Source organism: Solea solea, chromosome 6 (genome assembly GCF_958295425.1).
Source record: "Solea solea chromosome 6, fSolSol10.1, whole genome shotgun sequence".
NCBI classification, from domain to species: Eukaryota; Metazoa; Chordata; class Actinopteri; order Pleuronectiformes; family Soleidae; genus Solea; species Solea solea.
In genome coordinates, this window is record NC_081139.1 from 12786999 (window position 1) to 12798453 (window position 11455).

The window sequence follows — 11455 nt, forward strand, 5'->3', positions numbered from 1 at the left end:
TTTGCTCACACCACCATGTTTGCAGGAAAAGCTTCTGAAAAATGGGAGGTATCAGTGCCAGTTTCAAGCTGTAAAGGTTCCCTGCACACTTTTTATTCACAGAGATCAAACAATGTATCACATAACCTGACAGTGTTCCAAAGCTGCAGTACTGTATTCAACTTTCTGATAAAACTTTCCCTCATCCTACTCACGAGAATGCTTTCCACGCATTTTAATTCAAGCATGTATCAGCAAGATTCAGCAAGATTTTTAAGTCAATTAGCATTAGAGTCTGCAATGATGCTGAAGATAGCATCCAGATGTGTAGGTCCAGGTTGACAGTTAAGGGGAACCTTAAGGAAAACTTAACTTGCAATGATCATGCCCCCAACTTTGTCAAATTAAATAAAGATTGTACAGTATTTGTTTTTACATTTTACACACTTTCACACCAGTAACCCTTACTTTAACATCGGTAAGAGGTTTCCCCTTAACTGCCAAATGGGAAGCTGCAAATCAGGATAGTCTGGAGTTATACTATACTGTTTCTGGAGTAGTGGGTGTACATGTTTTCTCCACTGAAGGGATGTGTACATGCAGCTGCTTAGTAGAATAGCCAATAGGAACATATTCTTCTTTTTCTGACTCTGACTTGCCCCTTGATTGGTCAAAGTCCCCCTTAATTAGCCAGATTTCACCAAGGCTGGAAATGCAAAAAAAAAAAAAATCATATTGAAAAGTTGTTTCAATGAAAATGCAATAATTACTCAAACATATGTTGCCTACACCAAGTTGGAGCAATGAATTGCCATTGATGTGTCTTGGCATGGACTCCACAGTGATCTTATTCCAAATTCAAAACGTACTTATTATTGGTGGTTTCATTCGTTACACTGTAAAATTGTTGTGCTGCTGCTGCTGACATCTTGATTAAAACACTCTCTAACCTTCATCCAGTGTTTATTATTATTAATAATAATAATAATAATAATAATAATAATAATAATAATAATAATAATAATAATAATAATAATGATGAGTCAGAAATGGGTTTATGATGCCGTGCGCAAAGATGAATGGCTTTATTTTTACCAGCATTAAATCAGTGACGGGTAGACTGTCGAACCTGGCACATATTTCAATGTCTGTATTAAAGATATAAATGCGTAAGTAAGTGGGCTATTAGAATGGATTGAGCACTGTTATGATCCACAATGTATTCACCATTATCTCCAGACTGGCTGAGATAATGTAAAAGCTTTAACAGCCAACAGTCATTTTAGGGAGGTAACTGTGCCAAGTATAACAAATAACCTTCTGAATATTTTCAGTTTAAGCTTGTCCGGAGACAAGCTTAAACTGTCTCTGGACAGTTTAAGCTTGTTTAATTCAGCTGTGTTTTATTAGGAGGACCTGTATATAATATAGGAAGCTCAGTAGGTCATGTTAAATTAGTTCTGTAATTTCTGACAGCTCTGATGTATAGATGATAGCTGCTGTGACTGGATCAAATCAGAAATGATGGAAATTGACTCATCTCTATTTTAAAATGCCTCGAACAACAGGCTACATTGGATGGTTCAAAGAATGGTGCAATGGCGCCATCTACCAAATATAAGTGTTAATATCTGACAGTATAAAAGAGCAACAAATGTTAACTCCTTATTGCCCAGTGTCTGTCAAGTAGTGTTTTACTTGTGACCAATATTTAGATCAATGTTTTGTTTCATTCCTATCAAAACAATAAACTCCTATGATGGTATAGACCTCCTTGTAAATTAAGTAATCGAGGTAGTGTCATGTTATGTTACAGTCGCACCATGTTACAGATGCATTTATTGTTCCCTTTTGTTACCATTGCATTAGTGGAAGTAACAAGTGTATTCAACAGAGATATTGTACTTTGTTGTTGATGTTGACATCTCTGTCCACAGCCAGTAAGAAGGCAGGTGAGCCCCTCATCATTTCTAACATCAAGAAGGGCAGCATGGCCCACAGGTATCTTACATGTATATTTTTCTATGCTATTATGTTCTATTCCATTCATTGTGTCAACTGTGCTTGGGTCTATTCTTATGATTTAATCATCACCATACTAATTTAATTATAATTAATACCAATTTGTTTTATTTTACTCACACGTCTTGTCTCACCTCCAGGACAGGAACACTGGAGCCTGGTGATAAGCTGTTGGCTATTGACAACATCAGACTGGAGAGCTGTTCTAAAGATGACGCGGAGCAGTTCCTCCAGCAGTGTGAGGAGCTGGTCAAACTAAAGATACGCAAAGATGAAGATAACTCAGGTACATGTTTAACTATAGTTTAGTTTAAGTTGGTCCTGTGTTTGCAGTATCAGTAAATAATGATGTAATAATTATTATTAGTAGTACTATTATTCTTGTTGTTAATATTGTTAATTTGACTTGTTTTATACTTCATCTGTTTAAAGATGGGCACTTTCAGTGTTTCACCACTGGGTGGTAATGTTAGTCTTCATGTGAGATACTAAGCTTTATATTTTATTGATCTTGGTGAGGCAGGAGCTGCAGGATATGAATTGAAAATCCAATGTGAAACAATAACAACAACATGCAATGAGAACATGTAGAAGACAAACATATATAAGCCTTGAATCCCTGAGTCTTAATCCCTCTCAAGTGTCATTCTGCATTGTTGTTCAGTGTCACCTTACCACTGCCATCTTGCATTTGTGTGATTGGACGAGTTAAATGAACGTGTCCAAGTGGTTTCAAAGAGACTCTGTCTATCTGTGGTTTGATGTGATGTTGAGGGATTATGTAATCATGCTAGAATATGACTCAGCGGGTATAATGGCACGCACATCCTCTAAACATGCGCACACATTTGTACATCTATCAAGTAAGATCGTTCATAAGGACTTTTTTGAATTTTGAATTTAACCCTATTACATCACAAATAAATCATTAAACCTGACCCAAAACTAACCATAACACACAAGGAAACTAATGACTATCTTACTTCTTATCTCTTATCTTAATGTCTTCCTCAGTGAGGTCTAACACTCAAACTGGTCCTCTGTACTTTACAATCATACAAGTACACATACACACACTCAGAATTGTGGAAACTTGATGACGGGGCATTCTTCTCCTTGGTTACCTAGGAAACTGTTTTCTCACCAGGGTTAACATACTTCTAGACTGAGGTGTTTTGTGTGAGTTTGTGTGTGCATTTGCATTTTTATTACCTCTTTAGGAACTTGTTCAGAATAAACACTGGCCTTGTCAGGACCAGTAGTCATCATAGAGACCATTTCTGGGCACAGGGGAGATGTGAACTGTGCTCCACATACATATGTGATTTTTTTACTCTGCTAGATAATATAAAGATATAGCTTATTAAGTAGCATTTTGCATTCAAAAACAACATCAACTGATATTTATTAAACAATGTGTTCACAGGTATAACACTATAAACAATAACATATACCATTATAGCCATTGTGTCTGGTTATGGACAGCACTGGTACGTGAATTGGGCTACTTAATATTAAAGTGACAGACACTATGTGTATATTTTTTATCATTGGTAACAATGTCAGTGATGGAAAATATTTGGTTGACGGAGTTGAGAGTGTGCATAATACACAGTATCATTTGTATGATTTACTTCTCTGTGTGTGTGTGTGTGTGTGTGTGTGTGTGTGTGTGTGTGTGTGTACCAGATGAGCAGGAGACGTCAGGCAGCATCATCTACACAGTGGAGCTGAAGCGGTACGGAGGCCCTCTGGGTATCACCATTTCAGGCACAGAGGAGCCTTTTGACCCCATCACTATATCTGGCTTAACCAAGAGGGGCTTGGCCGAGAGGTACATAATCTCTTTCTCTCTCTCTCACACACACACACACCCACACAGCTGTGGAGCACTAGAAAATCCCACAGATTTTATTTCCATCATAGATTTTAAAATAAAATGATTATCATTAAAATAATAATAATGTATAATGTAAAAATAAATATATCTATATATATATAATGATTGTGCTTCCATAAACCAAATTACGACCTGCAACTATGAACGAAAATGTTAGCTGTCAGTCACATTCACTGTGGCTAACTTCATTCCTTTTAGTGGGAGTTCTATGAAATCTAACCGGTAAATGTTACCCTAGTAAAGGATATATGACTGGTTTATTTTTTCTATTATGAATCATAATAAACAATTACCCACACATTATAACACAGTTGCACACATATAAAACACATCACCATTGAATAATGAGTTACTACCAACTCTAACAGTCAAAAGGGAGTCTTCTGCATGGGCCTAAAGCTGGCCATTGCAGAATATATAGTTCAAGAAAAATCAGGAGCTTCTGTACTGTGGAAGGCTCCTTGTAGCTGATGTCAAGGTAAACGAAAGGTAAACAACATTTTGAAGTGTAACTAAGCCACTTTATTTCAAGTGAAAGCCACTGTATATGTAGTAATGCTATGTGTTGATGGTGCAAATATTCACAGTTTAATGTAAAATATTGAAATTATACATCACGATAACGATCTATTATCTCTACCATCTACTGCATTCAAATATTGTCAAAGGCTATTTTAGACCTTGCTTGCATCACTCTCTTGTCTCATTGTCCCAGACTCCTCCCCTTTTTTTAAATGCAGGAACTGTTCTGTGGTCTTCCTCTCTCCACCATGTGAAGTGTGGTGTGAGCAGCACCTTGTTAGATATAAGTGCAACTTGGGGGTCAGATTTCACTACCAGACCACTGCTCTGCACTCCCCCTCTTTCCTCCTCTCCCTCACTCAGGGCTCAGCCCACTTCTTTTTGGCATTTCAAATCAGGCACTGGGCGGAGTTATCTGCAGGGGAGGGGGTTTAGTTACACTTTAATATATGAATTTGGCCATATAACATAATAAATTAAACTTTCATTGGTAAGTTAACCCTTCTGTGACCTGAAGCATGTGTACTTCTCATTACCGTAACTCTTATGACCGTTATATCTCATGATATTGTGATATCTAGAAAATGTATTTTTTAATTCAGATTGGCACAGCACCCTGAGCGACCCTTATGTGTAGGATTAAAGGATAGAAGACGGATGGATGGATACCAGAAAGCAGAGAAATAGAGCTTTGCACCCATATACTTGTCATTACGGTAGCCCTTAGGACTTCCGCGGAACGACCGTCCAATCACAAACAAGATTCACCAGTGCGTCACACGTTTGTGATCTTATTCCTAACGGTTCAATAACTGCCAGATATCGTAAGTGAAAGTTATCTTGGACCAGAAAGAGGCAATAACACTCATTGAAAAGTTTTTGACAATACTACAGCCATTAAATCAATACAAATCAAGATATCATTGTTTTGATGGTCATAAGAGGGTTAATGCTGATGCTAAATGGATGAAGCTGACAGGTATGCGATAAATGGTGGCTGGTGGAGAAGACAATGAGGATCTGAGATTTCACAGTACAACTTACTGATGTGGGCCACACTGTTGAGTAGTGACTAGCACTGTTGCCTTACAGCAAAAAGACCCAGGTTCATGGCCCGGTCCAACAGAGGGCCTTGCTGTATGATGTTTGCATGTTCTCCTTGTGTGTGCATGGGTTTTCTCCAGGTACATTTGGACACTCTAAATTGACAGTAGGAATGAACATGAGAGTAAATAGTTGTTTGTCTGTGTTTGTTGGCCCTGCGATGGACTGGTTACCTGTCCAGGGTGTTCCCTGCCTTTCTCCCTATGTTATGCTCCAGCGGCCCATGTGACCCTCAAGTGGAGGATAAAGCGATTGACAATGAATGCATGAACTAATTGGTGTGCTTATTGATGATTTATTAAGTGTTAATGCCCTCAGTATTAACATAATTATATATATATATCTATATCTATCTCTCTCTCTCTCTCTCCATATATATATTATTGCATATAATATATATATATAAGTCCTATTATTAAAATATGCACATTCCCATTGATTTAAAGAGATTATGGATATCAGCTCATGTCCACAGCAGAGGAGAGTGAGATGACATTAATGGTTTCTTGACTCATGTCCATCCACTAGTGAATTCAGTTTCTATCCTGTCTAACACACATTATATTTCACAATAAAACGTGAACTTTTGTGAGCAGGTCACTTGTAATTCTAAAAAAATGTTGTTGAAATGTGATGTCAATTAAACACTTTTTCTTGGCTTTCTATAAATGAAATTTGAAATGATTTTTTTTGAGCCATGCTTGAAGAAGAGTCCTTTAATGAAACAGAAACTACATATAAAACTCAGAAAGTTTTCTCACGAAAACACACACCACACATACCTCATGCATTGTAAATGTATAGCATGCACATGAGTGTGTGAGATAAGCGCTCAAAATAAACATCTCTATCAAAGTAGGCCACGACATAAAAGACTGCTTTACATTTATAGCAGGTTTACAACAGTGGCCGGTGATAGATGGTTGAAAGGAGCCACTCTAATTTGGTCCGCAGTCACCTTGTTATGACCATGAACTAGTCATGTGGTTGTTTTATTGTGCTGCAGTCTGTCTGTTCATTATCGACTGCTTATCTTTTAAGGATTGTAGGGGGAGTTGGGGTCAGTCCTGGCTGAAAAACTTATAATTATTCTGATATATTTAATATGCATAATTATTTCTTGATCAATCAATGTATTGTTTGATTGTTTGGTCCATAAATATACTGTATATTTTATGACAGTTTTTCCAAACAATACTGTTTACCAACCGACCCCAAGAGCCCATCCAATGTCCCATTTCTGTAGGTTTTGTGATACCCACTGTATGCGTGAATGTGTATGTCCAGGACAGGGGCTATTCATGTAGGCGATCGGATCCTGGCCATCAACAGTGTCAGTCTTAAAGGCAAGCCGCTGAGTGAAGCCATCCACCTATTGCAAATGGCTGGCGAGACGGTCACCCTCAAAATTAAAAAGCTGCTCGACAGTAAGTACAAAAGGTTTATAGTGCACCTTATAACTTATAGCACAAAATGGATGCACTTACATTTTTAGAAAGATTACTGAGCTGCTGACTTGAATTGTTTTTAGCCTTTCACTATTTAATCTGTCAGGATCTCTTTTATTTCAATATTAGGTGACATACTTTCAACTTTCTTGTAATTCATGTGTTTCCTTGATGAATACATATTCCAATGTTGCCTTGTGTGATAGCTTTGTAGAAGACAAATCAGAGACAACCGACTTCTGAACTGTCTGAAAATAGATGCATTGCCTCAGAGTTTCTCCGTTTGATAATATTTTTATTGAACAAAGCTAATTCTAACCATTGTTCTCCAAGATGCAGAGGACAGGAAAGCAGCAGAAGCGGAAGACATGACGGAGAACGAGCTGAGTGACCCCGAGGAGGATGATTTGACGGACAGCCAACAGACCAGCAAGCTTTCAGAGCTGTACTCCACCACCATACCCAGTGTGGACTCTGCCATGGAGTCATGGGATGGGTCAGGGCTGGATGCTGGCTATGGCAGCCAGGGTATGTGGTAGTTTAACACCTTTAGACTCATGGATTAAATTGGACATACACTTGTCTTTAACCTCAAAATAAAAATGAAAACCCCAAATTGTGAATTCACACCTTCTCCTTCTCAAGGTATGTACAACAATCAAGCCCTTGGTATTGCCCTTCATCCTCACGAGTGGCGTAGCACGAAACAGCAGTGCAGCACTACACCACCGCTTGGACCGAGGAAGAACTACCCCTTCAGTGATGGAGGGTTCAGTGAGGATGATTGGGACAAACCACCAGGGTAGGACTAAGTTTTTTTTTTTTACTATTTAAATAACTCATTTTGAATATCATTTTCCAATATATTCTGTGTAATTTTAATGGGGATGGATTGATAGTTTGAAAGCATAAAACTTTAAGAAACTGTCAAACATTAAGATGTTGGTGCTCTAGCAGAGGGTAGTGTTTGAGACTGTGGTTTGTAATGCCAGTAACAGAGTTTGTGGTGAAGTGGAAATTTCAGTTTCAAGGCTGACTCATGTAGTCAGCGAGGGTGACAGAGGATCTGGAGTGTGAGAGAACGTGTGAGCGTGTGTGAGAAAGAGTGAGTGCTTGTGTGCATGTGTAGTGATGCATTATGGGGATAGTAGCATTTGCCGGGGTTATGTAACACCAGTGCCGTTGAGGAGAAACCGAAAAATCATCATGTCAGCTGATGTAAGTGTGAACCAGATCATCAACCTTAAGAAAACGTTTATATAATAGAGAAAATTCATTTCAGATCAACCAAGACTTGGTATTGCGTATCTAGAGTTGAGATAAGATCACATTTGTGTTTGTGTGTGTGACAGTTTTATCAGCCAACAGCCAGATGGTATTCTGCTGGATCCTGATGACAGTTTCTGGTGTCAGGCGCTTGAAGACTTGGAGACCTGTGGACAATCAGAACTCCTAAGAGAGATAGAGGTCAGTTGCCATTTTGGCATTCACTCTAATTCATGCAATCATTAGCATTAGCTTCCTTAACCTCAAACATTTTGCATTACCCCAGTGTCTTGGCTAAAACGTCTCCCACAAAGGGGTGGGGCCCTTTTTAGTCTCTCCAAAGCATGTGTTTAAGGTTCATACAGTGATGCTATGAAATAAGGTTGCAGTTAGCTGTAGGTAATCAGTCTTGAATCTTCTAACCATGATATCTTTGCAGTCATCTGTACAAAACTGATAATAGAATTAAAGTGACTCTCACAATTTTTTTTTTTTCTGTTTATAATTTGATATTCAGAGGAATGTTTCTTACTAGATCACCTTTAAGGTATTGTCTTTATTTGACAATAATTCTACCTTCTACCTTTCTTTACCTTCTTGAAGGTGACCATGTTTACTTTCTTAGTTTGTATGTACCTTTATTATTCAGTATGCATCTAATAAACATTTCCCCTTGTCAAATTAATAAATAGCCAATGCACAAAGCTGCTATAGCTTCAACGTTCCACTTTTTTTTTGTTTTTACCTGAACTATACGACCACAACCAAACAATGTACACATACTTTCCATTAGGTTACGCCAAGTTTGATTGAATGTGTATTTATTTGTTTAGGCGTCCATCATGACAGGCACAGCCATCACTCTTGGCGTAGATGGTATCAATAAGCCTCCAGCTGAGCCCATATTGAGCCACAACAGGATGAGCCCATTGCGGAGAAATTCTCTTCTGCACCAAGGAAACCTTCTCCACCAGGGCACACGCCTCCACCAGGGGATCCTTCTGCATGAAGGCGCACACCTGCACGAAGAGGCCCAACTGCACCATGGTCAGTGACAGTAAAGGGGAGCAGGGGGGATAAATGTATAACTCAACTTAAATCTCAGCTAAATTGTTGAGTATTGTAAGTTGTCAGTCATCGCTCTTCTGTTATTTAAAATGCTTGTTCAAATACTGTTAAATGTGTTATTTAAAAACAGACCTGCACCAGGAGGCCCACTTTAACCAGGAGGCTCACCTCCACCAAGATAACCAATCCCCCCTCCTGCACCACGAGCCAAAGCCCAAGGCCTCATTGAGAGTGTCAGAAAGAACGTGGGAGTCTCGAAGGATCAAAGAGGAAATGCAGGGGATTCTGTCCCCGACGCCTCTGGAACTGCACAAAGTGAGTTCAAACCTCTGTCAAGAGACTCCTTTGATGTGGTTTCTGCTCTTCAAAAAGTGTTGATAAGATTAGGTAAAGTGGGGCTTTCAGGGTAGAGTAAATATAACCAATGTTATTCTTTGAAAAGCAATTCAGGAAATAAGCTTTTGGTTTTTCTTGGAACAAGCATTAGTGAAAACATGGCTGCAGCCAGCTTAGTTTAGCATAGAGACAGGGACCTGAGGTCTTACATTTTAAATAAACACATTTTATTGAGTCTTTATGTTGTTTGTTGAATGATTTGAATAGAAGTTATGTAATATTTTTGATCAAATCCATGTTCCGTCTTCAATGTAGGCCCCCCTGCATAGGTCTCTTTTGCCTGGGGCCCATAAATCCCTTGAAACGCCCTTGTTTGGCCATTAACTATCATCTTGATATAGGAAGCAGGAGTACGTTGACAGACTGCCCAGAATCCATGCATGAAAAGTGACTTTCTGGGCCACATGTCATCTTTATCAGCGGCCATGTTTCTGCATTGTCCGCCTGCTGTGAACAACTGTTCACAAGTGCAGCCAGAGCAGCTGCAGCAGCTGCAAACATTAAAAGCATTAAAAGCTGCAGCTCATTCCCAGCTGTTGAGTCGCTAGTAAATGTCCTGTCTTTTTTTGCCATGGAATGCAACTTTGAGGTTGTTTGACTTTAAAATACCATAGAAATGACCTTGAATGAGATATTACATTTGTACGGTAATATAGTACAGGATTTATAATATAGCACCCAAACACCACTTTGGTCTATATTATGCTGGCGGCTCACACTTGTACAGCACAAGCCCACAATATGAAATACATTTATGTGAAGGGAAAAAATGCATTAAAGTGAATCATTAGCATTCTGGCTGTTCAACTGATGGACTCCTTGGCCATGAGCCAACATGCTGAAGACTTTAATAGCATCGCTGTAAGGACATATCATACTTGCATATCATCATTTTGTTAACACATTCTGTTTACCTAGCAGAACATATGGGCCTCCTTAGTAGTTAAAAACAACAATTTTATTTTAAATTTAAAAATAACATTATAACATTATAACATTTTGTACAAAAGCACATCAAGTTGACATTTGTCCTCAGGTCAACCACTGCCTGCATTTTCTGTTGTGTTCATTTCTCATAATTATTTATTATACATACCTATATAAATTATGCATTTAATTTGCCTGTGTATTTTCATCTTCCTCAAGTGAGTCAGTGGTCTGAAAACATCACAGGAAAACTTTCACTACCATTGGCAACTGTTTAAAAAGAATACAATGAGACTGTTCATTCAGATCATCAATGGCATTCTTTGCCTTGCTGTATTAGGAGAAGGACTGACATGATCAAATGGCCTTCAGCTGTTGTCTTTATGCTCCATATGAAAGCCTCAGTCAGTGAACTACGTGTGCCAACTATTTCTTCAAGCGTGCGGGATACTTTTCCCAAACAGCCATTGTTTTCCATGTTCAAACTTATTTGAATTAAGTAAACTATTGAATTTCACTAAAACAACCTCATTTCCTTTTGTTTCACATCTGGAGGTAACGGTGATAAAGGACCCAGAGAGCGACGACTTTGGCTTCAGTGTGTCGGATGGTTTCTTGGAGAAAGGAGTTTATGTCAACATGATCAGACCTGATGGACCAGCTGACCGAGCAGGGCTCAGACCCTATGACAGGATCCTACAGGTTTAATATTTGACAGCGCTAACATCCATATCAGGGCCACAATGTAGAACATAATACACAAAAAAGCAGAAAACAGAAAGTTGAATGATGAAGCAAATTTCCATTTTGCCTCACTTGCAGG

General features: G+C 38.6%; 1 protein-coding gene across 9 annotated transcripts in view; it reads left to right on the forward strand.

Moving 5' to 3' along the window:
• Positions 1–11455, forward strand: part of grip2b (glutamate receptor interacting protein 2b) — a 158134-nt gene that overhangs the window by 141848 nt on the left and 4831 nt on the right. For all 9 annotated transcript variants that reach the window (XM_058632044.1, XM_058632046.1, XM_058632043.1 and 6 more), the window contains exons 15-24: positions 1917–1980; positions 2142–2287; positions 3691–3835; positions 6815–6954; positions 7309–7503; positions 7621–7777; positions 8328–8442; positions 9075–9288; positions 9440–9624; positions 11188–11334. In XM_058632044.1, coding sequence (XP_058488027.1) covers positions 1917–1980; positions 2142–2287; positions 3691–3835; positions 6815–6954; positions 7309–7503; positions 7621–7777; positions 8328–8442; positions 9075–9288; positions 9440–9624; positions 11188–11334 — 1508 coding nt within the window. The remainder of the gene's footprint in view (positions 1–1916; positions 1981–2141; positions 2288–3690; positions 3836–6814; positions 6955–7308; positions 7504–7620; positions 7778–8327; positions 8443–9074; positions 9289–9439; positions 9625–11187; positions 11335–11455) is intronic.